The sequence below is a fragment of the Oncorhynchus mykiss genome, chromosome 6 (assembly GCF_013265735.2).
Source record: "Oncorhynchus mykiss isolate Arlee chromosome 6, USDA_OmykA_1.1, whole genome shotgun sequence".
Taxonomy (NCBI): Eukaryota; Metazoa; Chordata; class Actinopteri; order Salmoniformes; family Salmonidae; genus Oncorhynchus; species Oncorhynchus mykiss.
The window spans coordinates 93613760-93633931 of record NC_048570.1 but is presented as its reverse complement, the minus strand read 5'-3'; the positions used below and the strand labels follow the sequence as shown (position 1 = coordinate 93633931).

Genomic DNA, 20172 nt, shown 5'->3' with positions numbered 1-20172 from the left:
GGAGTGTGAGAGGATAAAACCTCTATTGGAAATGCTGGAATCTTTGTTTAAAGCAGTAGGGGAGTTTTTCAATAACACTGTTTTTATTTTGGGGTTTCAATATAGTAAACAACAGAAAAGAAAATGTCAAATGTTAAATTTTATTTTGGGACAAGCTAAGATGTCAATTTTTCTGAGTAGGAAACATAAGATAGAAACGGGATATGGGCAGGATGTAAGATGTGTTTTTAAAGGTTTAGTGAAAGCAAGAATAAAAGTAGATTTTGAGTTCTTTTCAGCTGTAAAAGATCTCCTATTATTTGAGGAGAAGTGGGCCTACGAAAGAGCGCTTTGTTTTGTAGAGGAGGGGAAATTATTTTTTGCTGCTGAAATAAGTTGAATGTATATGTTATGTATTTATTTTTGTTTAGGAATAACATTTGTTGTTTCATTTCTGAAAAGGCAGTGTGTCATTATTTATGTTAACACTTGAGTAAAAAATAAAGGTTTTTATAAAAACTCAAACTCTCTCTCTATCTCTCTCTCTCTCTCTTTCTGAATTAATTTTGTTTCAAAGGGCTTTGTTGGACTTTATTTGACTAATTGTGTGACTTCTGAAGGTAATTGGTTGCATCAGATCTTATTTAGGTGATAAATAGCAAAGGGGTGAATATATATGCACGCACCAGATTCCTGTTTTTAGGAAAATCTTGAAACAAGTTCCTTTTTAAATTTTAGAAGATTGAATCTCTCACCATCCCTTTAAACTTTGATCTGTACTGATGAAGAGAGAATTTCTCACAATCCCTTTAAACTTGATCTGTACTGATGAAGAGTGAATCTCTCACCATCACTTTAAACTTTGATCTGTACTGATGAAGAGTGAATCTCTCACCATCTCTTTAAACTTTGACCTGTACTGATGAAGAGTGAATTGGAAAGAGATGGTCTCCAGACTACCATGTTCTGTGTCCCTCAGATCCAGTGCTGAATGAACAGACCATCTCCAACACAGAAACCAAGGCAATAAGTGGATCCAATGCAACATGATGGACAGAGAGGAGGTAACATACAGACACACAGAGTTCTCCCCAGAGAATGTTTGAGCGGCGCCACCTGGTGGACTGGCAGCGCCATTATGTAAAATACAATACTTCAATATTTATTTATCTGTGGTGAAGAGGGCACCACAACGCCTCCACATGTCGACTCCAATGCTTCCCACAGTTGTGTCAAGTTGGCTGGATGTCCTTTGGTGTAGTGGACCATTCATAATACACACAGGAAACTGTTGAGCGTGGAAAATCCAGCAGAGTGGCAGTTCTTGACGCACTCTAACCGGTGCGCTTGGCACCCTCCATCATACCCCATTTAGAGGCACTAAAATCGAATGTTAAAATTAATATCAGAGAATTCTTCAGAAGCCGTCATTTATTAATAAAACGACAGAACGGTTGAAAGAATCGTAGAAAAATACAATATCTGTGTTAGTAGAATAGACCTAGTTACAACCCATCAATATCTATATCAGTAGAATAGACCTAGTTACAACCCATTAATATCTATATCAGTAGAATAGACCTAGTTACAACCCATTAATATCTACATCAGTAGAATAGACCTAGTTACAACCCATCAATATATATATCAGTAGAATAGACCTAGTTACAACCCATTAATATCTATATCAGTAGAATAGACCTAGTTACAACCCATTAATATCTACATCAGTAGAATAGACCTAGTTACAACCCATTAATATCTATATCAGTAGAATAGACCTAGTTACAACCCATTAATATCTATATCAGTAGAATAGACCTAGTTACAACCCATCAATATATATATCAGTAGAATAGACCTAGTTACAACCCATTAATATCTATATCAGTAGAATAGACCTAGTTACAACCCATCAATATCTATATCAGTAGAATAGACCTAGAATATCTAGTTTCAAAAAATTAATATCTGTAAATTCATGAATTGAATAACATGAACCACTCTTTCACAGGATATATCAAATTTGTTTACAGTTATTGAAAAATAAACAATTAGTATATCCTAGACCTAGTACATTACATTGAACCTCCTCTATACCAATCTCAGATAGGATATTAACCTAGTACATTACATTGAACCTCCTCTATACCAATCTCAGATAGGGTATTAACCTACTACATTACATTGAACCTCCTCCATACCAATCTCAGATAGGATATTAACCTAGTACATTACATTGAACCTCCTCTATACCAATCTCAGATAGGGTATTAACCTAGTACATTACATTGAACCTCCTCTATACCAATCTCAGATAGGGTATAGACCTAGTACATTACATTGAACCTCCTCTATACCAATCTCAGATAGGATATTAACCTAGTACATTACATTGAACCTCCTCTATACCAATCTCAGATAGGGTATTAACCTAGTACCTTACATTGAACCTCCTCTATACCAATCTCAGATAGGGTATTGACCTAGTACATTACATTGAACCTCCTCTATACCAATCTCAGATAGGGTATTAACCTAGTACATTACATTGAACCTCCTCTATACCAATCTCAGATAGGATATTAACCTAGTACATTACATTGAACCTCCTCTATACCAATCTCAGATAGGGTATTAACCTAGTACATTACATTGAACCTCCTCTATACCAATCTCAGATAGGATATTAACCTAGTACATTACATTGAACCTCCTCTATACCAATCTCAGATAGGATATTAACCTAGTACATTACATTGAACCTCCTCTATACCAATCTCAGATAGGATATTAACCTAGTACATTACATTGAACCTCCTCTATACCAATCTCAGATAGGGTATTAACCTAGTACATTACATTGAACCTCCTCTATACCAATCTCAGATAGGGTATTAACCTAGTACATTACATTGAACCTCCTCTATACCAATCTAAGATAGGGTATTAACCTAGTACATTACATTGAACCTCCTCTATACCAATCTCAGATAGGATATTAACCTAGTACATTACATTGAACCTCCTCTATACCAATCTCAGATAGGGTATTACCTACTACATTGCATTGAACCTCCTCTATACCAATCTCAGATAGGATATTAACCTAGTACATTACATTGAACCTCCTCTATACCAATCTCAGATAGGGTATTAACCTAGTACATTACATTGAACCTCCTCTATACCAATCTCAGATAGGATATTAACCTAGTACATTACATTGAACCTCCTCTATACCAATCTCAGATAGGGTATTAACCTAGTACATTACATTGAACCTCCTCTATACCAATCTCAGATAGGGTATTAACCTAGTACATTACATTGAACCTCCTCTATACCAATCTCAGATAGGGTATTAACCTAGTACATTACATTGCACCTCCTCTATACCAATCTCAGATAGGGTATTAACCTAGTACATTACATTGAACCTCCTCTATACCAATCTCAGATAGGGTATTAACCTAGTACATTACATTGAACCTCCTCTATACCAATCTAAGATAGGGTATTAACCTAGTACATTACATTGAACCTCCTCTATACCAATCTCAGATAGGATATTAACCTAGTACATTACACTGAACTTCCTCTATACCAATCTCAGATAGGGTATTAACCTAGTACATTACATTGAACCTCCTCTATACCAATCTCAGATAGGATATTAACCTAGTACATTACACTGAACTTCCTCTATACCAATCTCAGATAGGGTATTGACATGCATATGACAAGGTTTGCGTCACTAATGGCAACCTATTTCCTTTATAGTGCACCAACAAGGGTTAGGGTGTTAGGGGGTGATGGTGGTTGATGACATCACTGTGGTCTGCTCTCAATCTTGGTCACATGACTCTGGACCCAGGCTTCAGAAGGGTCAACACAAAATGTCTTCCCTTTCTTTGTGATAAAACTGCAACAGATACACAACACATTGTCTCTCAGAACATCCAGTCTGTAATATGAACGCTCTGTCTTGTCTTGTACAGTGTAGCCTGGATGTAGCCTGGTTCCAGGTGTGTTTGTGCTATCATACCAACTCCTTGTCACTCCTGGTCCTGTTTGGCATGACAAGGAGTTGACGTAAAGTCACAAACAGATCTGGGACCAGGCTAGCCCAGATGTTTACAGTTTAGAGTAGACTATGCTTACTTACATCAGTGCTTTGCGAGGGCAGCTACTGGAGGTTGTTCTGAGAGAAACTACTTGTTGAAGAGGGATCCTCGCGCTGAATTTCATACAGCATTCAGGTGCTATTTCCAACGCGATGACACCTGTAAACAAACCACAGTTAACATAAAGATCTCCAGGTCTCCAACAGCGTATTACACAGCATTGCTACACACACACACACACACACACACACACCTGCAGATGTCGTATGCAGGGAGCAGAGCAGTCCCAGCAGGAGTAGAGCAGTCAGGGTCTTCATGGTTCAGAGATGGTTGAGATGCTGAAGATTGTATTGTCTGAGATGTTCTCTGATGTTGTGGTCTCTGATGTTGTGGTCTCTGATGTTGTGGTCTCTGATGTTGTGGTCTCTGATGCTCCGGTCTCTTATGCTCCGGTCTCTTATGCTCCGGTCTCTTATGCTCCGGTCTCTTATGCTCCGGTCTCTTATGCTCCGGTCTCTTATGCTCCGGTCTCTTATGCTCCGGTCTCTTATGCTCCGGTCTCTTATGCTCCGGTCTCTTATGCTCCGGTCTCTTATGCTCCGGTCTCTTATGCTCCGGTCTCTTATGCTCCGGTCTCTGAAGTTCTGGTCTGGTTCTGTGTCAGAAGTCTAGTTGATGCTCTGGTGGTCTGATCTGACCTGTCTTTTATACAGAGAGCTGGTCCATCAGACCCATTAACAATTGACGGGGGAATCTCCCCTTTATACCCTCATTCACTCTGAATATCTTTCTAAGAACGAACATTCTGCCCTTCAGGTTCCTCTTCCTCAATTCTCTGTAACTCTGTTTCCTCCAGGATGTTCAGCAGAGCTGCTATTTTCTGAAATACTCAGAATACATTTACTGGAGATTTGCATGTCAAAGGAAGGATATTAAAGTGGACTATATACTATATGATACATTACATCAAGTACAACAACTGTTCAGATTAAATTAAATTCTCTACATCACCAACTAGTTTGTAAGTAATTCTTGAAATCAACTATGTGTCTTTCAACATTTAATTGCAGATTTTAGGATGTGTGTATTTTGATTAAAAACCTGTAGTATACTGTTAACCTTTACATCATAGTGAAATTAAATCATATAATATTTTTCAATCAATTCATCTCAGATTTAGTGTGGTGTGGTTTGTGTCTTCCCTCAGTTTGGAAGGTTGGTGGTTTGATCCCTGGTCGAGTTTATAACAAAAACATTCTACAGTTGCTATATCCATTATTGAACTAATAAATTAATGATATACACGCATTGATGAAATCTTGATGAATATAACTTCTAAATGCTTCTTGAGTTTAGTTGAACTGTCATACCCCATCAGAACCCAGAATATAAGCTTATTTTACTATAATTTAAAACATAGGAAATGTAAACACCCACTGTATATCCTGAGAAGGTGGTTAAAACTATAATGTTGACATCGTGGATGGTCAGTCCTTCCATCCGTAGCTCTGTCTATGAATTTGAGAGTGGTTACATTTATCCAAACCCATCCCTAGCTTTTCACAAAAACAAGGACAGGAAATGTTTTGATATACTATGGGCAGTTATGGACCGGACAAGACTCCTGTATCTCTCCCCACACTCACACCAACTTCACTAGACTACTGTACTCTCCCCACACTCACACCAACTTCACTAGACTACAGTAGACTCTGTATCTCTCCCCACACTCACACCAACTTCACTAGACTACTGTACTCTCCCCACACTCACACCAACTTCACTAGACTACTGTACTCTCCCTACACTCACACCAACTTCACTAGACTACAGTAGACTCTGTATCTCTTCCTACACTAACACCAACTTCACTAGACTCCTGTAGACTCTCTAACTCTCTCCACACTCACACCAACTTCACTAGACTACAGTAGACTCTGTATCTCTCCCCACACTCACACCAACTTCACTAGACTACTGTACTCTCCCCACACTCACACCAACTTCACTAGACTACTGTACTCTCCCCACACTCACACCAACTTCACTAGACTACAGTAGACTCTGTATCTCTCCCCACACTCACACCAACTTCACTAGACTACTGTACTCTCCCCACACTCACACCAACTTCACTAGACTACTGTATCTCTCCCCACACTCACACCAACTTCACTAGACTCCTGTAGACTCTGTATCTCTCCCCACACTCACACCAACTTCACTAGAATACAGTAGACTGTATCTCTCCCTACACTCACACCAACTTCACTAGACTCCTGTAGACTCTGTATCTCTCCCCACACTCACACCAACTTCACTAGACTACAGTAGACTGTATCTCTCCCTAGACTCACACCAACTTCACTAGACTCCTGTAGACTCTGTATCTCTCCCCACACTCACACCAACTTCCCTAAACTACTGTATACTCTATCTCTCTACTCTATCTCTACCCACACTCACACTCACTTCACACTCAGCAGAAACAGCCTTTTACTGTAAAATATAATTTCAAGAAATTCTAGAAAAATGATTCCATTATGTTTTGTATTCAAAATGACAGAAGACTTCCTGTAGGCCTGATATGCAATCATACTGACTGACCCATCTGTTATACAATCATACTGACTGACCCATCTGGCTCTACAAGCATACTGACTGACCCATCTGTTATACAATCATACTGACTGACCCATCTGGCTCTACAATCATACTGACTGACCCATCTGTTATACAATCATACTGACTGACCCATCTGGCTCTACAATCATACTGACTGACCCATCTGTCTATACAATCATACTGACTGACCCATCTGTTATACAATCATACTGACTGACCCATCTGTTATACAATCATACTGACTGACCCATCTGTTATACAATCATACTGACTGACCCATCTGTCTATACAATCATACTGACTGACCCATCTGGCTCTACAATCATACTGACTGACCCATCTGGCTCTACAATCATACTGACTGACCCATCTGGCTCTACAATCATACTGACTGACCCATCTGTTATACAATCATACTGACTGACCCATCTGGCTCTACAATCATACTGACTGACCCATCTGTTATACAATCATACTGACCGACCCATCTGTCTATACAATCATACTGACATACCCATCTGTTTATACAATCATACTGACTGACCCATCTGTCTATATAATTGTACTGACTGACCCATCTGTCTATATAATTGTACTGACTGACCCATGTCTCTCTATCTATATAATTGTACTGACTGACCCATCTGTTATACAATCATACTGACTGATCCATCTGACTACAATCATACTGACTGACCCATCTGTCTATATAATTGTACTGACTGACCCATGTCTCTCTATCTATATAATTTATTAGGGTTCAGTAGAATATACATATTTAGCTGACACACGCACTGAACCAAGTATCCTGTTTCAGTTCAGATCAGAAAGATTCAAGTAAAGAGAGACGTCTCTTTTTAATTAACTCTCACTTCCCCGTTCTGTCACCAGAACTTTGTATGATGCAAATGACTGCAGGTTTTCTAAGTACAAACACTGCAGCACTCTTCTCTCATTGTCATTCTCAAAATGTTTGTAATAACTTGAAGCCAGAGTTCACAGTTCTGCACAGAGTTACTGGTGGAAACAGGGAGGGACTGACAGTAACTGAACTGGCACGTAAATAACAAACATGTTCATTAAGAAACAGGGTATTTTATAATGTGGTTTGACCATTTCTTTGTGTGCAACTGTTTCTGAGAGTGTTGTTCCAGTTGTAGTGTTCTGTTGTGTGATGTCACTGCCAGTATGAAGTCTTTAAATGATCTGAGGCATCTGACCTGTGAGAAACATAACTATTTCTCTTGTAAAAAAATATATTTATGATAGTAACAACTTGGTTGACTTTCTGATACAATGTAACATGTTTTCTGAGTAACTTTAAGGCATTATAATGATACAATTTCTCTCTCTCAGTCTCTCTCTCTCTCTCTCTCTCTCTCTCTCTCTCTCTATCTCTCTCTCTCTCTCTCTCTCTCTCTCTCTCTGAATTAATTTCATTTCAAAGGGCTTTGTTGGACTTTATTTGACTAATTATGTGACTTCTGAAGGTAATTGGTTGCATCAGATCTTATTTAGGGGATAAATAGCAACGGGGGTGAATATATATGAACGCACCAGAATCCTGTTTTTTATTTTTTGGAAAATCTTGAAACAAGTTCTTTTTTAAATTTTATTAAACCAATTTGGACTATTTTGTGTACGTCCATTACATGAAATCAACATTTAAATATATTTAAATTACAGGTTGTAATGCAACAAAATAGGAAAAACACCAAGGGGGATGAATACTTTTGCAAGACACTGTACTTCTCCATAGTCAGTTGAATTTGTAGATACTATTTTTACGTTTCTGTGTCCAGTATGAAGGAAGTTAGAGGTAGTTTCACGAGCCAATGCTAATTAGCGTTAGCACAATGACTGCAAGTCTATGGGTATCTGCTAGCATGCCTGCAGTAGATAAAGGACATTAATGCAAAAATCCAGAAGTATCCCTTTAAGCCTTTTTCATCTGACTGTAACATAACTTTATTGTAGAAATCTCTCACCATCCCTTTAAACTGACCTGTACTGATGAAGAGTGAATCTCTCACCATCCCTTTAAACTGACCTGTACTGATGAAGAGTGAATCTCTCACTGTCCCTTTAAACTTTGATCTGTACTGATGAAGAGTGAATCTCTCACTGTCCCTTTAAACTTTGATCTGTACTGATGAAGAGTGAATCTCTCACCCTCCCTTTAAACTTTGATCTGTACTGATGAAGAGTGAATCTCTCACTGTCCCTTTAAACTTTGATCTGTACTGATGAAGGGTGAATCTCTCACAATCCCTTGAAACTTTGATCTGTACTGATGGGGAGTGAATCTCTCACCATCCCTTTAAACTTTGATCTGTACTGATGAAGAGTGAATTGGAAAGAGATGGTCTCCTGACTACCATGTTCTGTGTCCCTCAGATCCAGTGCTGAATGAACAGACCATCTCCAACACAGACACCAAGGCAATAAGTGGATCCAATGCAATAAGTGGATCCAATGCAATAAGTGGATCCAATGCAACATGATGGACAGAGAGGAGGTAACATACAGACAGACACACAGAGTTCTCCCCAAAGAATGTTTGAGCGTCGCCACCTGGTGGACTGGCAGCGGCATTATGTAAAATACAATACTTCAATATTTATTTATCTGTCGTGAAGAGGGCACCACAACGCCTCCACATGTCGACTCCAATGCTTCCCACAGTTGTGTCAAGTTGGCTGGATGTCCTTTGGTGTAGTGGACCATTCATGATACACACAGGAAACTGTTGAGCATGGAAAATCCAGCAGAGTGGCAGTTCTTGACGCACTCTAACCGGTGCGCTTGGCACCCTCCATCATACCCCCTTTAGAGGCACTAAAACCGAATGTTAAAATTAATATCAGAGAATTCTTCAGAAGCCGTCATTTATTAATAAAACGACAGAACGGTTGAAAGTATCTTAGAAAAATACAATATCTGTGTTAGTAGAATAGACCTAGTTACAACCCACTAATATCTATATCAGTAGAATAGACCTAGTTACAACCCACTAATATCTATATCAGTAGAATAGACCTAGTTACAACCCATTAATATCTATATCAGTAGAATAGACCTAGTTACAACCCATTAATATCTATATCAGTAGAATAGACCTAGTTACAACCCATCAATATCTATATCAGTAGAATAGACCTAGTTACAACCCATTAATATCTATATCAGTAGAATAGACCTAGTTACAACCCATTAATATCTATATCAGTATAGTAGAATAGACCTAGTTACAACCCATCAATATCTATATCAGTATAGTAGAATAGACCTAGAATATCTAGATTCAAAAAAAGAATATCTGGAAATTCATTAATTGAATAACATGAACCACTCTTTCACAGGATATATCAAATTTGTTTACAGTTATTGAAAAATAAACAATTAGTTTATCCTAGACCTAGTACATTACATTGAACCTCCTCTATACCAATCTCAGATAGGATATTAACCTAGTACATTACATTGAACCTCCTCTATACCAATCTCAGATAGGGTATTAACCTAGTACATTACATTGAACCTCCTCTATACCAGTCTCAGATAGGGTATTAACCTAGTACATTACATTGAACCTCCTCTATACCAGTCTCAGATAGGATATTAACCTAGTACATTACATTGAACCTCCTCTATACCAGTCTCAGATAGGATATTAACCTAGTACATTACATTGAACCTAATCCATACCAATCTCAGATAGGATATTAACCTAGTACATTACATTGAACCTCCTCTATACCAGTCTCAGATAGGATATTAACCTAGTACATTACATTGAACCTCCTCTATACCAATCTCAGATAGGATATTGACATGCATGACAAGGTCTACGGCACTAATGGCAACCTATTCCCTTTAAAGTGCACCAACAAGGGGTTGGTGTGTTAGGGGGTGATGGTAGTGATGACGTCATTGTCGTCTGCTCTCAATCTTGGTCACATGACTCTGGACCCAGGCTTCAGAAGGGTCAACACAAAATGTCTTCCCTTTCTTTGTGGTGAAACTGCAACAGATACACAACACATTGTCTCTCAGAACATCCAGTCTGTAATATGAATGCTCCATCTTGTCTTGTACAGTGTAGCCTGGATGTAGCCTGGTTCCAGGTGTGTTTGTGCTATCATACCAACTCCTTGTCACTCCTGGTCCTGTTTGGCATGACAAGGAGTTGACGTAAAGTCACAAACAGATCTGGGACCAGGCTAGCCCAGATGTTTACAGTTTACAGTAGACTATGCTTACTTACATCAGTGCTTTGCGAGGGCAGCTACTGGAGGTTGTTCTGAGAGAAACCACTTGTTGAAGAGGGATCCTCGGGCTGAACTTTAGACAGCAGTCAGTTGACGTTTCCAACTTAATGACATCTGTAAACAAATTATCATAAACCACAGTTAACATAAAGAGCTCCAGCGTATTACACAATATGGGTAGTCATCCACTCCCCAACACACACACACACACACACACACACACACACACACACACACACACACACACACACACACACACACACACACACACACACATGGTTGAGATGCTGAAGATTGTATTGTCTGAGATGTTCTCTGATGTTCTGGTCTTCTATGTCTGAGTTCTGTTCTCTCATTATATATAAACAGCTATTACATAACAACTCAACCATGAAAAGCCCTTCCCTCAATTTCTGTTCCTCTTCCCTGGTCAAAAGTGGACTCACTTCTTCATTGCTGACAATAACAACTTGTGTAGAATTGCTTGCTCAGCATTCATATGTACATTATGCATTGGTTCTGACATTCTTGAAAGGTATCAAAATAGTTTGTTGGTTAATGTTCAGAGTTACAGACCTGTTAGGTTGTTGGTTCATGTTCAGAGTTATAGACCTGTTAGGTTGTTGGTTAAAGTTCAGAGTTACAGACCTGTTAGGTTGTTGGTTAAAGTTCAGAGTTACAGACCTGTTAGGTTGTTGGTTAAAGTTCAGAGTTACAGACCTGTTAGGTTGTTGGTTAAAGTTCAGAGTTACAGACCTGTTAGGTTGTTGGTTAAAGTTCAGAGTTACAGACCTGTTAGGTTGTTGGTTAATGTTCAGAGTTACAGACCTGTTAGGTTGTTGGTTAATGTTCAGAGTTACAGACCTGTTAGGTTGTTGGTTAAAGTTCAGAGTTATAGACCTGTTAGGTTGTTGGTTAATGTTCAGAGTTACAGACCTGTTAGGTTGTTGGTTAATGTTCAGAGTTACAGACCTGTTAGGTTGTTGGTTAAAGTTCAGAGTTACAGACCTGTTAGGTTGTTGGTTAATGTTCAGAGTTACAGACCTGTTAGGTTGTTGGTTAAAGTTCAGAGTTACAGACCTGTTAGGTTGTTGGTTAAAGTTCAGAGTTACAGACCTGTTAGGTTGTTGGTTAATGTTCAGAGTTACAGACCTGTTAGGTTGTTGGTTAATGTTCAGAGTTACAGACCTGTTAGGTTGTTGGTTAAAGTTCAGAGTTATAGACCTGTTAGGTTGTTGGTTAATGTTCAGAGTTACAGACCTGTTAGGTTGTTGGTTAATGTTCAGAGTTACAGACCTGTTAGGTTGTTGGTTAAAGTTCAGAGTTACAGACCTGTTAGGTTGTTGGTTAATGTTCAGAGTTACAGACCTGTTAGGTTGTTGGTTAAAGTTCAGAGTTATAGACCTGTTAGGTTGTTGGTTAATGTTCAGAGTTACAGACCTGTTAGGTTGTTGGTTAATGTTCAGAGTTACAGACCTGTTAGGTTGTTGGTTAAAGTTCAGAGTTATAGACCTGTTAGGTTGTTGGTTAATGTTCAGAGTTACAGACCTGTTAGGTTGTTGGTTAAAGTTCACAGAGTTACAGACCTGTTAGGTTGTTGGTTAAAGTTCCGAGTTATAGACCTGTTAGGTTGTTGGTTAAAGTTCACAGAGTTATAGACCTGTTAGGTTGTTGGTTAATGTTCAGAGTTACAGACCTGTTAGGTTGTTGGTTAAAGTTCACAGAGTTATAGACCTGTTAGGTTGTTGGTTAATGTTCAGAGTTATAGACCTGTTAGGTTGTTGGTTAATGAACAGAGTTATAGACCTGTTAGGTTGTTGGTTAATGTTCAGAGTTATAGACCTGTTAGGTTGTTGGTTAATGTTCAGAGTTACAGACCTGTTAGGTTGTTGGTTAAAGTTCAGAGTTATAGACCTGTTAGGTTGTTGGTTAATGTTCAGAGTTACAGACCTGTTAGGTTGTTGGTTAAAGTTCAGAGTTATAGACCTGTTAGGTTGTTGGTTAAAGTTCAGAGTTACAGACCTGTTAGGTTGTTGGTTAATGTTCAGAGTTACAGACCTGTTAGGTTGTTGGTTAATGTTCAGAGTTATAGACCTGTTAGGTTGTTGGTTAAAGTTCAGAGTTACAGACCTGTTAGGTTGTTGGTTAATGTTCAGAGTTACAGACCTGTTAGGTTGTTGGTTAATGTTCAGAGTTACAGACCTGTTAGGTTGTTGGTTAATGTTCAGAGTTATAGACCTGTTAGGTTGTTGGTTAAAGTTCAGAGTTATAGACCTGTTAGGTTGTTGGTTAATGTTCAGAGTTACAGACCTGTTAGGTTGTTGGTTAATGTTCAGAGTTACAGACCTGTTAGGTTGTTGGTTAATGTTCAGAGTTATAGACCTGTTAGGTTGTTGGTTAAAGTTCAGAGTTATAGACCTGTTAGGTTGTTGGTTAATGTTCAGAGTTATAGACCTGTTAGGTTGTGGGCTAAAGATCACAGCTTTTGGTCCGTTAGGTGTCAGAGGAAGGCACATTATGTAAAATAACATTCATGCAGAAACGATCTGCCTCCAAGTCTACAGCCATACTGGAGCAAGAAGTCAACTTGCAACACACACAACACTCTTGGATAAAACCTAAATCTTTCACAACGTGGGTTCTAGCGTTGCTTGGCCCCAGTCACACACAACGTATCGGATCCAAGCTATGAGGTGTGATATTGCCTCCTAGAACTGCCCCCCAGAAATACCTGCCCGCTCCCCACCCCACCCAGCTCAACTCCTCTGTTTTCAAATAAGCTGATGTCAGATGTGATACAGAGACTGACTCCAGGTCAGTTTGGCACTGGTGTTGTGCTGTGAGATGTGTTGGTCAGTATGGAGCTGCACTGGCCTGGGGTCAGATCTATAACAGCACTGAGTGGCATGGAGGCTCTTTTCTGCTATGGATAGAACAAATACTATATTAAACAGAATAAACCGTTTATATTTAAATGTTTATGTTCATGTTTGTTGTTGATGTATTGATTTCTGATTGGTTGATCTGTAGAAATCTAAATACCTAAATATTAAAATATGAACCCTTCTCAGATCAGTGTCTAATACATTCCAAAATGTAAATTATAGAAAGTGTTAGACGACAGTTTCAAAGTGTTGTTTTAATAAATAATCTGTGAATCCCAGATTATTTCCAGAACATAAATTGTTCAACATTCATGCAATACAAATGATAAGAGAGTGATGATTAAAATGCAGTCTACAGAAGTCCAACTTCAGCAGGGCTGCGTTCAACAGGTTGTAATACACTGAACACTGCAGAGAGAAATGCTATGAATAGAGCTGAAACAATTCCACAACGTAGTGTCCTACTGAACGCAGCCCAGGTGAGTTCTAATCTAAACCCATCCAAGTCACGTCAACAACACCACCTTTCTCCTCTAAAGCTGATCACGCATATGCCTTGTCAAACATAGGAAAGGAGGAATCTGCCGTGATTGGTCAGCTTTGGCTGCCTGACGGTATGTATTAAGGTTGCCATGGTAGCATATGATCTCAGGAGGCCTGTCCCTTTACATAAGGGTGTGTTCCTCTGCCCAGACGTTGGGCCAGTTGTGTGCCCCCCTATGGGACTCCCAGTCACGACCGGTTGTGATACAGCCTGGAAGATACATTTCTATCTGGTCTGACTGGTCTGAACATCCATTGGCACTTGGTAGTTTCAGCTTCTTTAGATTCTTAGTGTTCTTTACCTGGGATCTGGAGTAGAACTGAGTGCTCCTTGGTGTTCTTTACCTGGGATCTGGAGTAGAACTGAGTGCTCCTTGGTGTTCTTTAACTGACTTCTGGAGTAGAACTGAGTGCTCCTTGGTGTTCTTTACCTGTGTTCTGGAGTAGAACTGAGTGCTCCTTGGTGTTCTTTACCTGTGTTCTGGAATAGAACTGAGTGCTCCTTGGTGTTCTTTACCTGTGTTCTGGAATAGAACTGAGTGCTCCTTGGTGTTCTTTACCTGTGTTTTCTGGAATAGAACTGAGTGCTCCTTGGTGTTCTTTACCTGTGTTCTGGAATAGAACTGAGTGCTCCTTGGTGTTCTTTACCTGTGTTCTGGAATAGAACTGAGTGCTCCTTGGTGTTCTTTACCTGGGTTCTGGAATAGAACTGAGTGCTCCTTGGTGTTCTTTACCTGACTTCTGGAATAGAACTGAGTGCTCCTTGGTGTTCTTTACCTGGGTTCTGGAATATAACTGAGTGCTCCTTAGTGTTCTTTACCTGGGTTCTGGAATATAACTGAGTGCTCCTTAGTGTTCTTTACCTGGGTTCTGGAATATAACTGAGTGCTCCTTAGTGTTCTTTTTGGCAAAGTTGAACAATGTAAAGTTTCAAACAAACAATGATCTCCACAAAAAGGAGACACACTGAGTGTACAAAACATTAAGAACACCTCTCTAATACTGTTCTTCCTTCAGAACAGCCTCGACATGAACACTAGGTGTCCATAGCATCCCACAGGGATACTGGTCCATGTTGACTCTTATGCTTCCCACAGGGATACTGGCCCATGTTGACTCTTATGCTTCCCACAGGGATACTGGCCCATGTTGACTCCAATGTTTCCCACAAGGATACTGGCCCATGTTGACTCCTATGTTTCCCACAGGGATACTGGCCCATGTTGACTCCTATGCTTCCCACAGGGATACTGGTCCATGTTGACTCTTATGCTTCCCACAGGGAGACTGGTCCATGTTGACTCTTATGCTTCCCACAGGGATACTGGCCCATGTTGACTCTTATGCTTCCCACAGGGATACTGGCCCATGTTGACTCCAATGTTTCCCACAAGGATACTGGCCCATGTTGACTCCTATGTTTCCCACAGGGATACTGGCCCATGTTGACTCCTATGCTTCCCACAGGGATACTGGTCCATGTTGACTCTTATGCTTCCCACAGGGATACTGGCCCATGTTGACTCCTATGTTTCCCACAGGGATACTGGTCCATGTTGACTCCTATGCTTCCCACAGGGATACTGGCCCATGTTGACTCCTATGCTTCCCACAGGGATACTGGTCCTATGCTTCCCACAGGGATACTGGCCCATGTTGACTCCTATGCTTCCCACAGGGATACTGGCCCATGTTGACTTTTATGCTTCCCACAGGGATACTGGTCCTATGCTTCCCACAGGGATACTGGCCCATGTTGACTCCTATGCTTCCCACAGGGATACTGGCCCATGTTGACTCTTATGCTTCCCACAGGGATACTGGTCCTATGCTTCCCACAGGGATACTGGTCCATGTTGACTCCAATGCTTCCCACAGTTGTGTGAAGTTGGCTAGATGTTCGTTGGACCATTCATGATACACACAGGAAACCTTTGAGCAAGGAAAATCCAACAGCGTGGCAGTCCTTGACAAAGTCAGACCGATGCCCTTGACACCTACTACCGTACCCCGTTTAAAGGCACTTAAATCTAACACTAGAATGAATATCATAGAATTCTTCAGAAGTCTTAATTTATTAAAAAAACAACAGATGCACAACAGTTGACAGTATAGTAGAAAAATACAATATCTACATCAGTAGAATAGACCTAGTTACAACCCATCAATATCTATATCAGTTGAATAGACCTAGTTACAACCCATCAATATCTACATCAGTAGAATAGACCTAGTTACGACCCATTAATATCTATATCAGTAGAATAGACCTAGTTACAACCCATTAATATCTACATCAGTAGAATAGACCTAGTTACAACCCATTAATATCTATATCAGCAGAATAGACCTAGTTACAACCCATTAATATCTATATCAGTAGAATAGACCTAGTTACAACCCATTAATATCTACATCAGTAGAATAGACCTAGTTACGACCCATTAATATCTATATCAGTAGAATAGACCTAGTTTACAACCCATTAATATCTATATCAGTAGAATAGACCTAGTTACAACCCATTAATATCTATATCAGTAGAATAGACCTAGTTACGACCCATTAATATCTATATCAGTAAAATAGACCTAGTTTACAACCCATTAATATCTATATCAGTAGAATAGACCTAGTTACAACCCATTAATAGCTATATCAGTAGAATAGACCTAGTTACAATCCATTAATGTCTATATCAGTAGAATAGACCTAGTTACAACCCATTAATATCTATATCAGTTGAATAGACCTAGTTACAACCCATTAATATCTATATCAGTAGAATAGACCTAGTTACAACCCATCAATATCTACATCAGTAGAATAGACCTAGTTACAACCCATTAAGACATTAACTGAATAATATGAACCACTCTTTCGCAGGATGTTTGAAATCTTCTACAGATTCATAAAAAATAATATATTAAATAGGTTACTGAATAGTTACATGTCAAATATGTTTACAGTTTTAGAAAAACAAAAATGTAGTACATTACATTGAACATATTTACTGAACATATTCTATACCAATCTCAGATAGGGTATTAACCTAGTACATTACACTGAACCTCCTCTATACCAATCTCAGATAGGGTATTAACCTAGTACATTACATTGAACCTCCTCTATACCAATCTCAGATAGGGTATTAACCTAGTACATTACATTGAACCTCCTCTATACCAATCTCAGATAGGGTATTAACCTAGTACATTACATTGAACCTCCTCTATACCAATCTCAGATAGGGTATTAACCTAGTACATTACATTGAACCTCCTCTATACCAATCTCAGATAGGATATTAACCTACTACATTACATTGAACCTCCTCTATACCAATCTCAGATAGGGTATAGACATGCATGACAAGGTTTGCGTCACTAATGGCAACCTATTCTCTTTATAGTGCACCAACAAGGGGTTGAGGTGTTAGGGGGTGATGGTGGTTGATGACATCATTGTCGTCTGCTCTCAATCTTGGTCACATGACTCTGGACCCAGGCTTCAGAAGGGTCAACACAAAATGTCTTCCCTTTCTTTGTGGTAAAACTGCAACAGATACACAACACATTGTCTCTCAGAACATCCAGTCTGTAATATGAACGCTCTGTCTTGTCTTGTACAGTGTAGCCTCGATGTAGCCTGGTTCCAGGTGTGTTTGTGCTATCATACCAACTCCTTGTCACTCCTGGTCCTGTTTGGCATGACAAGGAGTTGACGTAAAGTCACAAACAGATCTGGGACCAGGCTAGCCCAGATGTTTACAGTTACAGTAGACTATGCTTACTTACATCAGTGCTTTGCGAGGGCAGCTACTGGAGGTTGTTCTGAGAGAAACCACTTGTTGAAGAGGGATCCTCGCGCTGAACTTTAGACAGCATTCAGTTGACGTTTCCAACTTAATGACACCTGTAAACAAATGATCATAAACTACAGTTAACATAAAGAGCTCCAGCGTATTACACAATATGGGTAGTCATCCACTCTCCAACACACACACACACACACACACACACACAAACACACACCTGCAGACGTCGTATGCAGGGAGCAGAGCAGTCCCAGGAGGAGTAGAGCAGTCAGGGTCTTCATGGTTCAGAGATGGCTGAGATGCTGAAGATTGTATTGTCTGAGATGTTCTCTGATGTTCTGGTCTCTGATGTTCTGGTCTCTGATGCTCTGGTCTCTGATGTTCTGGTCTCTGATGTTCTGTTCTCTGATGCTCTGGTCTACTATGTCTGAGTTCTGATCTCTCATTATATATAAACAGCTATTACATAACAACTCAACCATGAAAAGCCCTTCCCTCAATTTATGTTCCTCTTCTCTGGTCAAAAGTGGACTCACTTCTTCATTGCTGACAATAACAACTTGTGTAGAATTGCTTGCTCAGCATTCATATGTACATTATGCATTGGTTCTGACAATATTGCAAGATATCAAAATAGTTTGTTGGTAAATGTTCAGAGTTTTAGACCTGTTAGGTGGTTGGTTAATGTTCAGAGTTATAGACCTTTTAGGTTGTGGGCTAAAAATCACAGCTTTTGGTCCGTTAGGTGTCAGATGAAGGCCCATTATGTAAAATAACATTCTTAAATATTTCTGAGTAGATTGCAGGAAATGTCAGTTACAGGTGTTGAAAACACCTGCTCAGCTGCACCACCTTGATAAATAATCCTGGGGAGAACTCTGACATGTACACATTCTCACACCTGTCCACACACACACACCTGCACTCACACAGAAACACCCAGATTGTAACAAGCCCAGACTTCCATTCTTTTGATCGTGTCTCTATTCCTCCTTGCCGTCCAGGAAAACCTTTGTTACCTCAACTTGTGACCCTTTCGTGGCAGAAACGATTTGCCTCCAAGTCTACAGCCATACTGGAGCAAGAAGTCAACTTGCAACACACACAACACTCTTGGATCAAACCTAAATCTTTCACAACGTGGGTTCTAGCGTTGCTTGGCCCCAGTCACACACAACGTATCGGATCCAAGCTATGAGGTGTGATATTGCCTCCTAGAACTGCCCCCCCGAAATCCCTGCCCGCTCCCCACCCCACCCAGCTCAACTCCCCTCTGTTTTCAAATAAGCTGATGTCAGATGTGATACAGAAACTGACTCCAGGTCAGTTTGGCACTGGTGTTGTGCTGTGAGATGTGTTGGTCAGTATGGAGCTGCACTGGCCTGGGGTCAGATCTATAACAGCACTGAGTGGCATGGAGGCTCTTTTCTGCTATGGATAGAACAAATGCCATATTAAAGAGAATAAAACATTTTTATTTAAATGTTTTTGTGCCTGTTTTTATTGATGTATTGATTTCTGATTGGTTGATCTGTAGAAATCTAAATACCTAAATATTAAAATATGAACCCTTCTCAGATCAGTGTCTAATACATTCCAAAATGTAAATTATAGAAAGTTATAGACGACGTCAGTTTTAATGTGTTGTTTTTAATAAATAATCTGTGAATCCCAGATTATTTCCAGAACATAAAATACGGAGACTTGATTACACACAGGTGGATTGTATTTATCATCATTAGTCATTTAGGTCAACATTGGATCATTCAGAGATCCTCACTGAACTCCTGGAGAGAGTTTGCTGCACTGAAAGTAAAGGGGCTGAATAATTTTGCACGCCCAATTTTTAAGTTTTTGATTTGTTAAAAAAGTTTGAAATATCCAATAAATGTCATTCCACTTTATGATTGTGTCCCACTTGTTGT

At 39.6% G+C, this 20172-nt stretch overlaps 2 protein-coding genes and 1 long non-coding RNA gene across 21 annotated transcripts in view; 1 reads left to right on the top strand and 2 right to left on the bottom strand.

Annotated features, from left to right (window-relative positions):
* ccl13 (Small inducible cytokine A13) overlaps window positions 1-20172 on the bottom strand; it is a 47708-nt gene that overhangs the window by 19827 nt on the left and 7709 nt on the right. The window contains exons 1-7 of one of the 19 annotated variants that reach the window (XR_005052332.1): window positions 18465-18662; window positions 18228-18345; window positions 17502-17985; window positions 10462-10532; window positions 10150-10253; window positions 2329-3452; window positions 2050-2224 (exon numbers count right to left, since the gene is read on the bottom strand). Coding sequence is in view for 2 of the 19 variants with exons in the window: in XM_036981617.1 (XP_036837512.1) it covers window positions 17892-17985; window positions 18228-18345; window positions 18465-18528 (276 nt within the window). In the remaining 17 variants the exon portion in view is untranslated. Of the gene's footprint in view, window positions 1-2049; window positions 2225-2328; window positions 3453-3537; window positions 3661-9941; window positions 10756-10998; window positions 11117-11277; window positions 11364-17449; window positions 17986-18227; window positions 18346-18464; window positions 18701-20172 lie in introns of those variants that run through there. The other 18 variants (XR_005052331.1, XR_005052327.1, XR_005052334.1 and 15 more) reach the window with 18 other exon arrangements.
* Window positions 886-19666, top strand: LOC118964988. The gene is made up of 3 exons (XR_005052339.1): window positions 886-1043; window positions 9129-9249; window positions 19252-19666. It is a non-coding gene; the product is annotated as an uncharacterized LOC118964988 (long non-coding RNA).
* LOC118964987 (C-C motif chemokine 13-like) lies at window positions 3698-4556 on the bottom strand. Its single transcript, XM_036981619.1, has 3 exons — window positions 4360-4556; window positions 4148-4265; window positions 3698-3904 (listed from the first exon to the last, which is right to left on the bottom strand). Exons 1-3 carry the CDS (start codon window positions 4421-4423, stop codon window positions 3811-3813), a joined length of 276 nt encoding a protein of 91 aa, XP_036837514.1. The 5' UTR covers window positions 4424-4556; the 3' UTR covers window positions 3698-3810.

Bases quoted from the DNA above. Each gene is read 5' to 3' on its own strand.
- LOC118964987 (XM_036981619.1), bottom strand. From the start codon at position 4,423: ATGAAGACCCTGACTGCTCTACTCCTGCTGGGACTGCTCTGCTCCCTG. The intron at 4,266-4,359 runs GTGTGTGTGTGT...GTTTGTTTACAG, and splicing joins CCTGCATACGACATCTGCAG to GTGTCATCGCGTTGGAAATA. The intron at 3,905-4,147 runs GTAAGTAAGCAT...TATCTGTTGCAG, and splicing joins TGCCCTCGCAAAGCACTGAT to TTTTATCACAAAGAAAGGGA.